We start from the raw sequence: 17,995 nt of genomic DNA on the forward strand, positions 1-17,995 counted from the left end.
AGTATGCGTTCTTTGTCTCTGTTCTTTGTAACTGTGTGCAGACTGGTGAGATACACAAATGCTGCCCTTGAGGGATTTAAGCAGTATGTGACTCCAGGCTGAGCTCTCCAGTCCTTAAATGTAACTTGACTACATTCAGCCAGGACTTCATAAGCTTTTATTCAGGTTGTTACGGAGACGGTTTAATGAAAAGCTGCCCTCAGAAGGAGCTGCAGCAGTCTGAGAGACTCAAATTCCTCGTATCGCTATCTGGAATTTGTGTTTCTTCTGAAAGGGGGTCTTGTTTTCTGTACTTTGGGCAATAAACAGCTTTTCTGCTGGTACCTGTAAGCAGAATTTCTACGCAATTAAAAATTATTAGGTGTGCCAGTAGAAAAATGGTACTTGTGTGGTGATTTGGTGTAGCGTAGCTTGTTCAGTCGCAAGGGTGCAGGAAAGAACACTGTCAACAAGTCTGCTGCGAAGACATGTTAAGAGCCAGAGTCATACCACCGCTTTTTTGATAAAATGCAATTATAATGCACGTTCCAGTGTATCTTTATTAATAAAGGGAAGTGAATGATCACATGTTTAGCAGAACTGCCCTCACACTCAATTCTCCTTTGCACTTTATGCCTCTATTCTGCAAAAAGCTGAAGGGGCGCAAATAATGCGTGACAGGCTTTATATTTCCCTTCCTCTGCCTGCACCCCATCTGCCTTGTCTTATATGTTGTTCCCTGGAAAAAAAGGGAAGGGCCTGCTTTCTAGAGTGATGCACTGACTTTAATGTAAGTTAAAACTTGTGAGTTGCTCTTTCACTCTTTTTTTTTTTTTCTTCCCCCACCTCTGTGCCCATTTCATCATCTTTAAAGGAGAGGAAGTCTCATAGATGCTATAGATGAGGCTGTTGTTGAGGGACGCGTGGGAAACCTTCGGAGAGGGCTCCAGATACTTCGCTACAGCTTTTAATCTGGGAGCGGAGCCATTTCCCTGCCTCGGCGACTGCTACGAATCGCTAACTTTTAACTCTGACGCATGCCCTGCCCTGGCGGCCCTTCCGCCCCGCGCCGCGGGCGCTGCTGGGAGTTGGAGTGTCGGGCGGTGGCGGCGGCTGGGAGTGCCACGGCCATGCGGCGGTGAGTGGGGCGGGCCGGGGGCTGCGGGCGGGGAGCGGGCCCGGGCCGGTCTCCGCGCGATGTTTCCCGTGTTTCAAAATGGCCAGCGCGGGGGTCGTGTCTGGCTTTATCCCGGGTGACAGCGCGGCCCTCGCGGGGCACGATGTTCCTGTGCAGACGGCGATGCCTTGGCAAGCTGGTTTTTGGGCGGTCTGCGGGGGGTGTCACGCTCTCCTGGAGCTGCCACGGCACTACAAGAGGCAGCGAAAGCTTTCACCTGAAACTGGGCCTCTGGGCGATGCAGAGTCGGCCCAAAACGGCTTCCCGGCATTGGCGCGGGCTTCCCGTCCCAGCCTGCGGCTGAGCCGCGCTGGTGCGCTGGCCTGGTTCTGGGGCGCCCAACGGCTCGGTAGAGGCCCGCGGTGCAGGAGCGCTGTCCCCAAAAGAGGGGTCAGCAGGGCCTCAGATGCCACGCAAAAACGCGTGCTGTCTGTGAGGTAATGATGGAAGCGGTGTCTGTCTGTCTGTCTGGAAGCAGGGGACCCCGGGAGGGGAAAAGGGATCCATGGAGTGCTGCTCAAATTTACCGTTTTTCTTCTCCCTTGCAGTTTTCTTGCTTTCTTGAGTAATTTGAAACTAGCAATGTCTGTTTAGGTGCTGATACAAAACAACTTCCAAGCAATAAAAATAAGATTGCATCTATTTTATTTTTTTTTAATAGCTTCCTGGGATATTTTTAATGTTCTCAAAGTAGTTCCAAATCTGTTGGCTTTTCCAGTTAATGTTAGTGGGAGCTTTGGTCAAGTAGTTTTGATTCCTTGTTGTGCTTTAAATCCTGTAAAAACAGTCAAGAAGGTAGAGAGGCTGTAGCAGTGGTGTGTTTTGAGCAGTGTTTTCCTGGTTACCTTACTGACCGCCTCTGTGCTGTGCTTGTGTGCCCCAGGGTCAACAGCAGCTTGTCCAGTGATGAGCTCCTCCTAGAAGACTTGGAGACAGAAGGAGAGAGGCAGCTGAAGAGCCTCCTTCACCACCAGCTCGATACCACTGTCTCAATTGAGCAGTATGTCCTGATTGGGCCCCTGGGGGTGCTGCCGGAGGGGCTGGGGAGCAGAGTCTGACCATGTTAGGGTCAGCAGCAGTGTCACCTCACTGAGGCCTCCTTCCCAGGGAGATGTTTGGTGCAGGCTGTTGTCTGCCAAAACAGCTGTGCAAACCCTTTCCCCTTTGCTGGGTCTCCTGCCTGGACACCCCAGCAGGAGATAAGAATGGCTTGTCTCCTGGAGCAAACAGTGGTGGTAACTTATTTTCACCTAACAGGTGAAAATAACTAATTTGCCTGGGCCAGACGCAGGGCTGAGTTTCTAGGCTGAAGAGCTGGTCCCTGTGAGGCTGGCCTGCGTTTACATCTGCGGGGTGTTTGGTGTTACAGTGTCACAAGGTGCCTCCTGCCTTGTGGGATCTTATGGGCATGGAAGAGGGTTGGGAGAGCGTGGCTCAATTTTATTTTGGAAACACAGCATCTCTGCCTAGGTGCAGCAGGACCAAACGTGAGTGGGGGGAGAGGCCAGCCCCTTCCTGTTCCCCCAGTTTCTCAGTGCTAAGTTGTTTCTGCTGTTCTGTTGCTTTGGGTTACAGGTGCAAGTCAAAGCGGAGATGCTTTGCGCCTGCAGCTTTTTACAAGCCTTTTGGCGAAGAGGCTGCAGGGGCTTTGACCTTGTCACAGTTCCAGGCCCTGCAGGAGAGCAACAAAGAAACTGCCTCTCTCCGAGAACTGGGGCTCTCTGACTCAGAGATCCTGCTCTGGAAGAACCGGGCTTCAACAGGGAAGGTAGGCATGCTCTGCTCTGATGTGAACGTGGTCAAGTTCCTCTAACCCCCTGGCCTATGGCACTCTGGTAGAAAATTCAAGTCCTTTGTAAGCCCTCTGGTAAAGAATGGCCACTCCATGTATCTCTTGCCTTTAGGCCAGCATGATCCTGCATTTCTTCTGGCCTGTTTTCTTTGGTGAAATGGTCTGTGCTAAAAGCTGTTGTGGAGGGAAGAGTTGGTCCTTTGGAACACAGCAAGACCTGACTATATTCTTGCCTCTGCCTTCATGGTGTCAAGCAGATCATTTTACCTGTTTGCACCTGTGTAAGAAGGATTTAAAGGCTGGAGGAGAAAAAGGAAGAAACATTTCAAAGTGCTTCAACCTCTTCTTTTCTATATTTTGACACATGCCTGGATCCTATGGCTGGCTTGGGATAGCTGTCTGTACCAGGGGTTTTGTACGTTCTCCTCAGGGGCTTGCAGATGCTTCAAGGGACTTGAAACAGCCACGTAAAAACAGCATTGCAGAGCAGTTAGACCAAGTATGTGATTGCAATGACCTGTTCCTCTTCAGGTGCAGTTTGCAGCAGAGCAGTGCCAAGGAAGGCTTCTCACCTTCCCCTGCCTTCGCGCTTTTCTTTCATGTTCCAGAGACAAGGGGGTTTTGGGGTTGTCACGTGTTAGGTGCACTGGAGTGTCCTGCTCTTAATTTGGCAAACCAGACAGTGCAATACAGGACTTGGGCTGACCCTCTGTCTCTTCTCCTCTTCTTGAGCATTAGCTGTGTGCGGGAGGAAGCTGTCTGCAGTAGTCATGGGTTTGCCTCTCTTCAGCTGAAGTCATTACTTGCTTTGGTGTTTAAGTGCAAACCCAGCCCTGGTATGACCTGCATTAAAGCTTGGGTTAGAGAGGGGTGGTGTTAATTTAAGAATGAAAATTACTGACAGCAGTACCAGCTGTTGTAGTTGGTATGAAATCAATTCTGGGATGTTTAGAAATAAAGATTAGCAAGGCAAACACTACTCTGATAGAAAGGACCAGTGACATTAGGGTATGTCATCTACAGCTCATGAGAGAAGAATAATATTTAGAGAGGAGGCCCAAGTCAGGTAGCAGTGTGCAGCTTTTTATGTGGAGGCCCCGAGTGAAAGACAGAGAGGACTTCATATTCATACTCATTGGAGCTCTCAGCAAAGTACTGAGTGCAGGCTTCTGTTATTTTCAGCTGCTGAGTTGCAGCTTCTTTGAAAAGAAAGTACTATAAATGATTTCCCAGAATTGCTTTTCCATATAAACAGCCTTTTGTGCCCCAGGGAAGCTGTGAAATGGTGAATGGAAGCCATGCAAATGTCGTCCCATGCAGTCAGGCGAGAAGGGAGAGGTACCCATGGGAAAATCTTTGTTAGATTGTGCTCAGTGCAGGGAGAAAGCCTGGTTTCTTTCCTGAGGCAGAAGGGTCTGACACAGTAATTCTCAAACTGAATTTGAGAAAAGAAAATCCACCTACAGTCCCATAAAAGTGTGTTCTCTGGATTCTGATAGAGGTGGATGGGGGAAACAGAATTGCCCCTCCAGAAGTTGGGGTATATATATCTCTGTGCTTTGGCAGCATGAGTCTGGTGAATCTTAGCAGTGCCCTGGCCCTGTGAAAGTGAGGTTTATTTATACAGGAATGCTTGCTCGTAGCCAGCTTACCTATGAGGTCTGTACTGCAGTAGCTGGGTGGTTTCTGGGAGCTGGCTCATGTGAAGCTGGTCAAGGGTTTAGTCCTCAGCATAAACCTACCCTCAAGTGCCAAACAGTAGCTTGGGGTCCAGCAAATAAGGTTCTCTCAGTGACACCAGGGTCATAGACCAAAAGCTTAATGGAAACTTGAGCTCGGGGATGCTATAGGTGTGGCAAAAGAAATACCAAAGGGGGTTTGTGCAGGTACTGTAGGTGGCCTTAGAAAATGGCTGTAGCTGTGACGTGGTTTTGGTTTAGCCCCAGCCAGCAGCTGAGCACCGTGAGCTGCTCGCTCACCCCTCCCCTGGCGGGATGGGGAGGAGAATGGGGAAAAACAAAGGCAAAACCTCGTGGGTTGGGATAAGGCAAGGGAGAGGGAAACAATCAACAACAGTACTGATAACAGATTTTCATAATGGGTGATAACAAAAAGCAATTTACCGGCCCGAGGACCGGACAGATGCTCAGACCGTCCTGGAGCCACACCAAACTTGCCCCTCCCCAACTAGCCCCCTTTTATGGTGAGCATGACATCACATGGTATGGAATAGCCCCTGGCCAGCTTGGCTCACCTGTCCTGGCTCCTTGTGAAATTAACTCCATCCTCAACAGAACCAGGACATTATCCACCCCTTATTCTATACCATCTACGTCATGCCCAGATTATTTCACAGACACCGTTCTCTTACTCCATGGGCCATCGCTCTAAAGTGTCCATTGAGTTCATTTAGTCCATGGCTTTGGGTTCCATCTGCCATTACAGTCTCTCAGGACAGGAACAATGGTGCGTGCTGCTGGATTGTTGCACGCTGCATCCGGAGTTTTATGGCTGGTGTATCTGGCGTGGTCCATGCTCACAGTCTGCATGTTGAAGATGTGATTTTCAATGAAATTCCTGGACACCAGTTGAAGTCAGTTCTAGTTCCATCATCATGGCACTTTGTTCAGTTTCAAAGTCCATCCTTCATTAGTTTTGGGTGATTCTTATGGTTATACTATTGATACAGCATATAGCAATTAACATCATACAATTTAATTTATGGGCTATTTTCACCCCAAATCAAATCCCCTTGGGGTACACACCGGACTTCCCCATCCTTTCTCATCACCCACCAAGTGCACCCTGGTCCCTGAGCAAAAGCAATCCCGCAGATGGGCTTGCCTTTGCCTGAAGCGGGGATAACCCAAACTGTCTTCCCCAACATATTTTTCATGCGCGCTACGGGAACTTTATCCCCTTCTACTGGGTGTGGAAATTTTGATTGGGCAGGGCCAGCTGGATTGGCAGATCCCCTAGTGTTAACTAACCAGGTGGCCTTTGCTAAATGTGTGTCCCAGTGTTTGAGGGTCCCACCACCCATTGCTCTCAGGGTAGTTTTTAGCAGTCCATTGTACCTTTCAATTTTCCCAGAGGCTGGTGCATGATAGGGGATGTGATACACCCACTCAATACCATGCTCTTTGGCCCAGGTGTCTATGAGGCTGAAAATGAGTCCCATTGTCTGACTCGATTCTCTCTGGGGTGCCATGTCGCCACAGGACTTGCTTTTCAAGACCCAGGCCAGTGTTCCAGCAGTGGCACGGGGCACAGGATATGTTTCCAGCCATCCAGTGATTGCTTCCGCCATTGTAAGAATGTAACACTTGCCTTGGCGGGTTTGTGGGAGCGTGATGTAGTTGATTTGCCATGCTTCCCCATATTTATATTTCAGCCATTGTCTTGCATACCACAGAGGCTTTACCCGCTTGGCTTGCTTGATTGCAGCGCATGTTTCATATTGACCTGTGAGATGGCGTCCATGCTCAAGTCCACCCCTCGATCACGGGCCCATCTATATGTTGCATCTCTTCCTTGATGGCCTGAGGTGTCATGGGCCCACCGAGCTATGAATAATTCACCCTTACGCTGCCAGTCCAAATCTACCTGAGCCACTTCAATCTTGGCAGCCTGATCCACCTGCTGGTTGTTCTGATGTTCCTCAGTGGCCCGACTCTTGGGTACATGGGCATCTACATGAGGTACCTTTACAACTAGCTTCTCTAGCCTGGCAGCAATATCTTGCCACAGTGGGGCAGCCCAGATGGGTTTGCCTCTGTGCTACCAGTTGCTCCACTGCCACTGCTGTAACCACCCCCACAGGGCATTGGCCACCATCCATGAGTCAGTATAGAGGTACAGTGTTGGCCACTTTTCTCTTTCAGCAATATCTAAAGCCAGCTGGATGGCTTTCACCTCTGCAAACTGGCTCGATTCACCTTCTCCTTCAGCAGCTTCTGCGACTCGCCGTGTAGGACTCCATACAGCGGCCTTCCACCTTCGATGCTTTCCCACAATGCGACAGGACCCATCAGTGAAGAGGGCATATGGTTTCTCATCTTCTGTTAGTTTATTATACGGTGGGGCTTCTTCAGCATGTGTCACCTCCTCCTCTGGCAACATCCCGAAAGCTTTCCTTTCTGGCCAGTCTGTGATCACTTCCAGAATTCCTGGACGATTGGGGCTTCCTTATTCGAGCCCGCTGTGTGATCAGTGCAACCCACTTACTCCACGTAGCATCGGTTGCATGATGTGTAGAAGGAGCCCTCTCTTTGAACATCCAGCCCAGCACTGGCAGTCAGGGTGCTGGGAGGAGCTGTGCTTCAGTGCCAATCACCTCTGAAGCAGCTCGAACCCCTTCATAGGCTGCCAATATCTCTTTTTCAGTCAGAGTGTAGTGGGCCTCGGATCCTCTATACCCCAGACTCCAAAACCCCAGGGGTCGACCTCGAGTCTCCCCTGGTGCTTTCTGCCAGAGACTCCAGGTAGGGCCGTTCTCCCCAGCTGTGGTGTACAGCACATTTTTTACATCTGGTCCTGCCCGGACTGGCCCAAGAGCTACGGCATGAATTATTTGTTGTTTAATTTGTTCAAAAGCTTGTCGTTGCTCAGGGCCCCATTTGAGATCGTTCTTCTTCTGGGTTACGTGGTAGAGAGGGCTTACTATCAGACTGTAATTCAGAATGTGCATTCGCCAGAAACCCACAACACCTAAGAAAGCCTGTGTCTCCTTTTTGTGGGTTGGTGGAGACATGGCTGCTATTTTGTTCATCACATTCATTGGGATCCGATGACGCCCATCATGCCACCTTATTCCTAAAAACTGGATTTTCTGCGCAGGCCCCTTCACCTTACTTCATTTTATGGCAAAGCCAGCCTGCAGCAGGATTTGGATTATTTTCTTCCCTTTCTCAGAAACTTCCTCTGCTGAGTTGCCCCATACAATGATGTCATCAATGTATTGCAGGTGCTCTGGGGCTTCACCCTTTTCCAGTGCAGTCTGGATCAGTCCATGGCAAATGGTGGGGCTGTGTTTCCACCCCTGGGGCAGTCAATTCCAGGTGTACCGGACGCCCCTCCAAGTGAAGGCAAACTGTGGCCTGCACTCTGCTGCCAAAGGGATCAAGAAAAATGCATTAGCTGTATCAATTGTGGCATACCATTTGGCTGCCTCTGACTCCAGTTCATATTGAAGTTCCAGCATGTCTGGCACAGCAGCACTCATCGGCGGTGTGACTTCATTCAGGCCACGATAGTCTACCGTCAGCCTGCACTCTCCATTGGACTTCCGCACTGGCCATATGGGACTGTTAAAGGGTGAGTGGGTTCTGCTGATCACTCCCTGACCCTCCAGTTGACGAATTAGCTTGTGGATAGGAACCAGGGGGTCTCGGTTGGTGTGGTATTGCTGCCGGTGCACAGTTGTGGTAGCAATTGGCATCTGTTGCTCTTCAGCATCTGCACAACAGAAGGGTCCTCCGAGAGACCGGGTGGACTAGACAATGATTCGATTTCCTCGGCTTCCAAGGCAGCTATTCCAAAAGCCCACCGGTAGCCTTTTGGGTCTTTGAAATACCCTTTCTGGAGGTAGTCTGTGCCCCGGAAGCACGTAGCCTCTGGACCAGTCACAATGGGGTGCTTTTGCCACTCATTCCCAGTTAGACTCACTTCAGCCTCCAACAGAGTCAACTGTTGGGATTCCCCCATCACACCAGAAATAGAGATGGGTTCCACCCCTTCATAGCTCGATGGCATTAAAGTACACTGTGCATGGGTGTCCACTAGGGCCTTGTACTCCTGTGGGTCCGATGTGCCAGGCCATCGGATCCACACAGTCCAATACATCCTATTGTCCCTTTCTTCCACCTGGCTGGAGGCAGGGCCCCTTTAATCCTGCTCATCATATTCACTACTCATCTCTTGCAAAAAGGACTTAGAAGTCCCTTCAAGAGGATCATAAGTGCGATCAAGCCTTCCACTTGATCTGGGGGACTGCCCGGTGGAAACTGGAGCAGCATTCTTTCTGGAAGAGTCCCTTTTTACAGCTGTCTTGCCTTGTAGCTCATGTACACATGCCCGTAGGGTTGAGGTAGGCTTCCCATCCCATTTCCTCATGTCTTCTCCGTGGTCGTGCAGATAAAACCACAGGATGCCTCGTGGTGTGTATGCTCCATATCCCCTCTCTGGAGCAGAAAAATGCTTACTCCTAACAGCTGAAATACAGGTCTGTGCAGGTGGGGAGTAAGATATATCCTCTTTGAGTTGCCGGACATCCTGGGACAGTTTCTCCACAGACGAGGGAGGAAGAAAGGCTCTCTTCATATTGCCGGAGTCGGCCAGCCACTTCATCCACTGTGTTTGCCTCTTCACTTTTCCAGTCGATGACTGCCAGTGAGTTGGCGTACGATGATGGTGTACTTTGCACAAATTTTTGCCACATGGGTCGGGTACACTGGACTTCATCGGGGTCTGTGGGCAACTGTGCGTTGTCCAGATCATAATAAACCATTTCCCACACAGCTAATTCCCTCAGATATTGGATACCTCTCTCCATGGTGGTCCACTTGCCTGGCCGACATACAACATCTTTGCTGAAAGGATACCTTTCCCTCACACTTGACAGGAGTCGCCTCCAGAGGCTGAGGGCCTGTGCCTTTTTCGTGATTGCCTTGTCAGTGCCCCCTGCCCTAGACAGGAATCCTAGCTGCTTGGCCTCCCTGCCCTCCAGTTCCAGGCTACTGGCCCCGTTATCCCAGCAGCGGAGCAGCCAGGTAACTATGTGCTCCCCTGGAAGGTGGCTGAAATCTTTCCGCATATCTCGCAGCTCACTCAGGGACAGGGATTGGGTGATCACTTCTGGTTCTGGCTCTTCTTGTTCTCGTGATGGTCCTGGTTCATCATCATCTTTCACTAAGCGAACTGATTTCCTTGTGTATTTCTTTTTGTGTATAGGGGCGACTGATACTGGTACGGGTTGATCTTTTGGCTCAACTACAGTGCCTGTTGCGGGGACTTGGGTAGCTGCAGGGCCTGTTGCAGGGGCTTGGGTAGCTGCAGTGTGGGTGGGTCCGCTCTCTCCTCCTGGATGGTGCTGTCTACTATCAAGCAGTGTTTGATAGATTGTGGCCAGGGCCCAGCACAGTGCAGTTAAGTTGTATCTCCTTGACATACCCACAGCATTTTTCTTTGAAATATTCTACCACTTTATCAGGGTCTTGCAGTTGTTCGGGAGTGAAGCTCAAAACCATTGGGGGTGAAAAGGTCTCTAGATACCCGCCCATATTGTCCCATATGCGATGCCAGCCCTGACCATTCAGCCTTGGGGAAGATCCCTGGGTGGTATTCTTGAAACAATTTTTGCTAACCCTTAACAGGACTTGAAAAACATGCAGGAGACCTAGCAATAGGAATATACTGACCTGAACATTCCAAGGGTATTCAACATTCAAAAATTGTTGTAACCAACCAAAAGGGAAAAGGGGAGGTGAAAGAGTGCGAGAAGCTATCCCCCCGTCTTCCCTATAGATTGGGTGCAAATTATTAGTCAATTCTGAGAGGTGCTGACCAAGGTACAGGCATGACAGAAATGCTACATACAAGTACCAGCTTAGACTCATGACCCATCAATGATATCATAAGTCGATATCACACAATACAACAATATGGGAACAGGAACCCCTCTCCCAGAGGTGATAAAAACAGTGCCGCAGGGATTACATAGAGTAAACATGGGTTTACAAACCAGAGCCATGGGACCAAACAGTACATCATTGTGACCAGCAACTGTTTCAATGACATTATAAATGCTTATAACAACTTTGTTTTAACATGCTCAGACTTGTTGTTATCACAACCCCTCGGGCCCCATGTTCCGCGCCAAAAAGGACTGACATGGTTTAGCCCCAGCTGGGAGCTGAGCACCACCTTGCTCACCCCTCTCCCGGTGGGATGGGGAGGAGAATAGCAAAAACAAAGGCAAAGCCTTGAGGGTTTGGATAAGGACAGTTTACTGGGACAGCAAGGGAGAGGGAAACAATCAACAACAGTACTGGTAACAGATATTCACAATGAGTGATAATGGACAGATGCTCAGACCGTCCTGGAGCCATGCCAAACCTGCCCCTCCCCAACTAGCCCCCTTTTATGGTGAGCATGATGTTACATGGTATGGAATAGCCCCTGGCCAGCTTGGCTCACCTGTCCTGGCTCCTTGTGAAATTAACTCTGTCCTAGCCAGAACCAGGACAAGCTGGCAGAGGCAGGGATTGCTGGGACAGAGGGACACAGGCACCATTAGACAGTGAGGCAAGGGGAAGGAAAGCAGCACAGGAGACGGGGGCTGTTTCTCCACTTCTCTCAAGAACTCAGGCTTGCTGAGTGGTTGTATTTCTGTCCTACCCTTGCAGTAACAGGACCTCTTGGTGACCTCCTCTTTGGGGGATGGTTCCTAGTTGCACCCACTCCAGGGCTGGAGGACGTGAAGTCTGACTGCTGGCCGAGTGTCTGAAAAAGCAGCACGTGCTGTATCTGAGCAAAGCTGTGCCTGTCTTCCAGGGCTCTGGGCTGGGAGCAGCCCCAGAGGCCACACAGGACCGACTCCATGCCATCCAGGAGAAGATGGAAGAGCGTCAGCGCATACTCGCTCTGCCCCAAAGGTTTGCTGGCAGCAAGCAGCTGAGCCGGCGGGAGATGGAGATTGAAAATGCCCTCTTTCAGGGAACAGACCGCCACTCCTTCCTCCGAGCGCTCTACCACCAAGGTTTGTAGGTTTAAGACTGTTCCTGCCTTTGCTCCAGCATGGAGAGCCGGGGTGTGTGGGAGTCCAACACATTTCTGTCTGGTGTTCTGTCCCTGAAGACATGGTTCTGTTTTGGCACTGTGTGGGAAGAGATATTTTCCTCTCTTACATGAGCAGATAGGGAGTGGGCTCTCTGAAGGGTTTAATATAGAGACTTGTGAAGTCCATCTCTTTTCGGAGAGCATGGATCTCATTGACGTGCTGCATGTATTGCAGAGCCCAGCACGGTATGTGGAAGAGCAGCTGGGGTTATGTTTTAGTAGAGCCCAGAGGTCCCCACCAAGCTGCACCAAGTAACACAAGGTGCCTGTGTGGGGCTAGAGATGTCCCTTCTCTGATTTAACTGAGTCTAACGAGGGTGGGAGGGAAGCAAAGGCACAGAGCAGGAAAGAGTAGGAGGGACTTGTTAAAGGCCCCTCCCAGTAGCCCAAGTGGAAATGGAGCCCAGTTGCAGATTCCCAGTACTGTATCCATGGGATGACAGCACTTGCCCCAGCAGTGTTGTCCCCAGGCCTGTGGCTTAATGCGACTTTTCTGGATGGAGAGTCAAGTGTTGTCCAGAGATGGCAAAAACTGCTCCAGTCTGCTTTAGCTAGAGAACATGTGGGTATGAAGCTCCAGCCCAGACTGATTTTTGTATGTGACGTGGTTTAGGCCCAGCTGGCAGCAGAGCACCATGCGCTGCTCGCTCACCCCTCCCCTGGCGGGATGGGGAGGAGAATGGAAAAACAACGGCAAAGCCTCGAGGGTTGGGATAAGGGCAGTTTACTGGGACAGCAAGGGAGAGGGAAAACAATCAACAACAGTACTGATAACAGATATTCACAATGGGTGATAACAGAGAACAATTTACCGATCCAAGGACCGGACGCTCAGCCCGTCAGTCGCGGAACCACAGCCGAAACTGCGCCGCCCCCTCCCCTGCCCAACTAGCCCCCTTTTATGGTGAGCATGACGTCACATGGTATGGAGTAGCCCCCGGCCAGCTTGGCTCACCTGTCCTGGCTCCTTATGAAATTAACTCCATCCTCAACAGAATCAGGACATTATCCACCCCTTATTCTATACCATCTACGTCATGCCCAGATTATTTCACAGACACCGTTCTCTTACTCCATGGGCCATCGCTCTAAAGTGTCCATTGAGTTCATTTAGTCCATGGCTTTGGGTTCCATCTGCCATTACAGTCTCTCAGGACAGGAACAATGGTGCGTGCTGCTGGATTGTTGCACGCCGCATCCGGAGTTTTTTCATGGCTGGTGTATCTGGTATGGTCCATGCTCGCAGTCTGCATGTTGAAGATGTGATTTTCAATGAAGTTCCTGGGCACCAGTTGAAGTCAGTTCTAGTTCCATCATCATGGCACTTTGTTCAGTTTCAAAGTCCATCCTTCATTAGTTTTGGGTGATTCTTATGGTCATACCATTGATACAGCATATAGCAATTAACATCATACAATTTAATTTATGGGCTATTTTCACCCCAAATCAAATCCCCTTGGGGTACACACCGGACTTCCCCATCCTTTCTCATCACCCACCAAGTGCACCCTGGTCCCTGAGCAAAAGCAATCCCGCAGATGGGCTTGCCTTTGCCTGAAGCGGGGATAACCCAAACTGTCTTCCCCAACATATTTTTCATGCGCGCTACGGGAACTTTATCCCCTTCTACTGGGTGTGGAAATTTTGATTGGGCAGGGCCAGCTGGATTGGCAGATCCCCTAGTGTTAACTAACCAGGTGGCCTTTGCTAAATGTGTGTCCCAGTGTTTGAGGGTCCCACCACCCATTGCTCTCAGGGTAGTTTTTAGCAATTTTCAATTTTCCCAGAGGCTGGTGCATGATAGGGGATGTGATACACCCACTCAATACCATGCTCTTTGGCCCAGGTGTCTATGAGGCTGAAAATGAGTCCCGTTGTCTGACTCAATCCTAGCTGCTTGGCCTCCCTGCCCTCCAGTTTCAGGCTACTGGCCCCGTTATCCCAGCAGCGGAGCAGCCAGGTAACGATGTGCTCCCCTGGAAGGTGGCTGAAATCTTTCCACATATCTCGCAGCTCACTCAGGGACAGGGATTGGGTGATCACTTCTGGTTCTGGCTCTTCTTCTTATTCTCGTGATGGTCCTGGTTCATCATCATCTTTCACTAAGCGAACTGAATTTTCTTTCTTCTTTCTCCTAACTCCTAAAACACCACAGTGTCGATGCTGTTTTAAGCTATAATGTCCAGCTGACCCATTGTCCTCTGGCCTCTGCTCCCTCCTTTGGTGTCAGTGTTGTAGTATTTAGCAAAACCAAGAGGCAACAAGGTTGAAGCTTGTAGGCTGGGAGATGCCCCTCTCACTTCTGTCCTCATTTCCACTGAATACAGTAAAGGAGATACCATTGGGTAGTCAATACCATGGACCTTCTTTAAACTCAGGAGCTTAAGCTGGAAGCAAAACGTTTATATTCCACATAGCGGTGTAGAAAGGCAGTGTGGCACATCCTGGTTATGCATGCAGGAGAAGGAAGGTGTGTTGTGGGAGTCGCTAGAATGTGCTGAAATGTGGCTGCAGATAAGCTAGTGAGTATATCTCTGTACAAAGCACTGGTGGAGCTGCTGCTCTCTGCAGGTTCATCCTGAGCTGGGACACCAGCACTTGCTGGCTGCTGGGGCTACTCTTCTTGTTTTAAATAACCTGCAGGGCCTGGTTGGCAGATGCATGGAGGGTGGGTCAGAACAGAGTTTCTCCTGTCCGTGTTTCTTCCTGCAGTCTGTGCGTTTTCCAGGTTATTGGTGGTAGTCATATTACCATGTTTCTCCATTGTGGATTAGATGACACTCAGAAGAGGGTAACAGATGAAAAGGACCCCATGGTTCATCTGGAGGGTGTTTACCAAGAGCTACTGAGCAAGAAGTGGCCTGAAGAAGTCCAGCCTACCAAGAGTGACCCATGCTTGTGCCCTTCCCTGGCCCCACAGGGGCCTAAGGCTGAGGAGTCATCGCTTGTGGACCAGGAAGAGCAGGCAGAACAGGCAAGAAGTCCCAGCCTTCCTGCAACAAGTCCTCGCCAGTCCCCTCCAAGGCTTGTGATTATCAAAGAGCCTGTAGAGTTTGTCCCGGAAGAGGAGATCTGCAAGAACCGTCTCTCAGAGGAAGAACTTCAGAATATACCTAGGTTCTCGTCCTACCATCCTGGGGAGCCCAACAAGGTATGTTGAGATGAACCAGGATTTAATCTTCTTCCTCACTAGCATGCCCTGAAGCTGCTTCAGCAGGCAAAGGCTCCTCTTTTCTGTTGACTGGCTGTTGCCTGGAGGGTGCTTGGTTGATCCTCCTGGCCAAGGGAGAGCAGCCTCCACTCCGGGAGGGAAGGGGACCTTTAGATCTATTTGGAAGTTGCTTGGCCTGGCAAAGAGCTGTACTTCAGACCCCAGCCCTTCCTGGCTCTAGCAGGTCAGTAGTCAAGATGCCCTCTCCCTGTTTGGGCCTGACTGAGACCAGCTGTGGCTTTACTTAAACTGTGCTTAACTGGTAGCTGGAACTTGTTGCATTTCATAAATAACTGGAGCTATCGGCACTTGTGTTGTGGTTTAACCCAGCTAGTTGCTACTAAGCACCAGGTGGCTGCTTACTCCTCTTTCCCAGTGGGATCAGGAGCAGAATCAGAAGAAAAAGGTAAAACTCGTGAGTTGGGATAAGGACAGTTTAATAGGACAGCAAAGGAAGAGGAAAATGCTAATAAAAGAATATACAAAGCGGGTGATACACAGTGCAATTTGCTCACCACCCAGAACCCAATGAGCAGCGATCCCCTCTCCCTGGCCAGCTCACCCCTTATATGCTGAGCATGATGTCATATGGTATGGAATGCCTCTTTGGCTAGTTTGGGTCACCTGTCCTGGCTGTGTCCCATCCCAGCTTCTTATGAAAATTAACTCTTTCCCAGCTGAAAAACACGACAACTTGGAGCAGGCAAGCATGATGATGCCTTGAGTCCAGAGCTGCCTCTCTCCTTACAACCACCTGTCTTCCAAACTCCATTGTTAGCGTATAGGTGGAGGAAGGACTGGGATGGCAGAGGGGCTGAACTAATTCATACCATTGAGGTGTATGGACTTGGGATCAGGTTGAAAGGTGTCTGTCTGCATGGCACAGGCTGGTGGCTAACCCTCTGTCTCTGGAACAGGTGCTGTATTTGAAGAACCTGGGCCCTCGAGTGACGATGAAGGACCTAGTGTCCTTGTTTGCTCGGTTCCAGAAAGAGGACAGCCCCTCAATCCAGTTCCGCCTCCTGAGCGGCCGGATGAGGGGTCAGGCTTTCATCACCTTCCCTGGTGAGTTGCTGCCTTGTGTCTCTCAGTTCTTCCCTGACCTGCGAAGGTGCTGTATCTTCCTGCAGCGCACTGGCCTGGCGCCAATCCTGCTCTCCAAGGAGGAGGAAGGGAGTTCACACCCTCCTCTTCCTATTATGCCATAGTCTTTTCCCTGGACTGGAAGAGGATTCATCAAAACAGAAGGCATGCAGTCTGTTATGTACCATATTTATATTCAGCACGTCGCTCTGGCTGGAGAATCCCAGCGCCACACTGGATTGCAGTGCAGGCTGAGGGCCAGGAGTATCTGTGTGAACACCACGTGTGTCTGTTCCAGAACTTGCCATGTAACCTGCGCCCATTTTGCTCTCTTGTTGCAGATATTCAGTCAGCCCAGGACGCCATGCTATTGGTGAATGGGTACAATCTGCAGGGGAAGCCACTGGTGATTGAATTTGGGAAAGGCAAGGGGCATTCACCAGAGGCTAACTCTGCCACCCCCTGCTACTTTGCTGGAGAGAACCCCTCTGCCAAGTAAGGGATGGATAACCAGGAACCTCATAGATTTGCATGGGCCATGGGAGCTCCTTGGTCATAACTGGGACAGTGAAGGACTGTTGGGAGTTAACGTGCAGGTCTGTAAATCTCACAGAGGGGAAGGGAGAGAGCTGGGGACTACGTTCTTCCTTGAGAGAGATGGGCACTGTCTTTACACTGTTGGGGTGTACTGGCTTTTTCCTCCTGTTCTACATGTGTGTCTGCCTTCTCAGCCCTTTGTGCCAAGGAGGGAGGTAGCTGTGTAAATAAATGTATTTATTATGCTATTCCTTATTGTGTGTTTACTCACCTTTGTCCTGTGCAAGTCTTCTATAGCCAAGTGTGCTGCACTCTGCCGACGCAGTCCTGCATCAGCAGAGTTCAGTCCTGGCCACTGGAGTACCTGACCGATGCGGGGAGTGGTGGGGCTGCTGCCCCATCTCTGGTGGCAGCAGACACGTTGCTTTAGGACAAGAAAAAAGGCTGCTCCTTTTCTTCCAGACGCTTTGGCTGCACAGGCGTCTAATTACACAGGTGCTTTGTGATTGCAGATATGTTTTGGTTCCTCACTATTGATCCCCATAAAACCCCATGGCATGGAGGATGGTTGCTCTGATGGGGTACCATTGTGGCTGACGCCATGGTTTATCTGCTGACCTGTTCTGGTGCTTTTTGTGAACAAGGCAAGCTAATGTCATATGCTTCCCACAGTGTCCCAGCACTCCTGGGGAGCAACATCTCAGTTCTTGGTGATGGTGGCTGAGGGAACCCAGGCTTTCCCAGCAGAGCTGAGTTGCAGGCTTCCTCTGCGTACCTAAATACAGCCATGTGAAGAGGAATGTTCCCAAGAGCCATGGTTTTACTCCCTGCTGCCATCTCCTCCTCTAGGCAGTGTGACTCCCCTCACAACTGTCCTTCTGGTAAATGTACTTGCAACAACACACAGATATACTAATCTGGCCAAGGCTGCACCGGATCTACAAGGGCGTGATTCCAGTTCAGAGAAAACCAAAAATTGAAAAAGGGCTGTGGTGTTGCTGAGCTCCAGCCTTGCCCTGTCCAAGCTCCTGAGGAGCTGACGTGGCTACGGGGTGGTTGTGGCCCCCAGCACCACAGAGCTATGAACAGACCACGCTCTGCCCGCCTTGTCCCTGTGGGAGAGGGGGATCAAGCAGAGGTAGGCCCCTGGGGCTGCTTTCAACCCCCTTCCCAGGAGAAGGTCGCCCAGGCCTGTCTGGACTCATGCACCGCTGGAGGTCTGTGGCCTGGGCTGAGGCTGCTGCCGGCTGCCTACCCAGGCTCTTTGCTGGCACAAGCCCTGCCAGCCCGGCCTGAGCACTGGGACCACCGCCGGCCTCTGGTTTCTGGCACTTTCACCCCCCAGAGGGGAGAGGCTGGGGCCTCCCCACACGGTTCC

General features: G+C 50.5%; 1 protein-coding gene across 3 annotated transcripts; it reads left to right on the forward strand.

The window, feature by feature from the left end:
* Positions 1–70: 70 nt before the first annotated feature.
* RBM41 (RNA binding motif protein 41) lies at positions 71–16,863 on the forward strand. 3 transcript variants are annotated; one of them, XM_054839820.1, is made up of 7 exons: positions 71–1,117; positions 2,040–2,156; positions 2,732–2,924; positions 11,502–11,706; positions 14,561–14,937; positions 15,915–16,062; positions 16,206–16,863. In XM_054839820.1, the coding sequence occupies exons 1-7, from the start codon at positions 1,017–1,019 to the stop codon at positions 16,577–16,579; spliced, it is 1,515 nt and encodes a 504-aa protein (XP_054695795.1). In that variant the 5' UTR covers positions 71–1,016; the 3' UTR covers positions 16,580–16,863. The 3 variants fall into 3 exon arrangements, with proteins under 3 accessions (XP_054695795.1, XP_054695796.1, XP_054695794.1); XM_054839821.1 differs by having other exon boundaries at positions 16,422–16,863; XM_054839819.1 differs by lacking the exon at positions 71–1,117 and adding an exon at positions 1,158–1,593 and having other exon boundaries at positions 16,422–16,863.
* Positions 16,864–17,995: the final 1,132 nt, after the last annotated feature.

This window comes from Grus americana, chromosome 12 (assembly GCF_028858705.1).
Source record: "Grus americana isolate bGruAme1 chromosome 12, bGruAme1.mat, whole genome shotgun sequence".
Classification (NCBI taxonomy): domain Eukaryota; kingdom Metazoa; phylum Chordata; class Aves; order Gruiformes; family Gruidae; genus Grus; species Grus americana.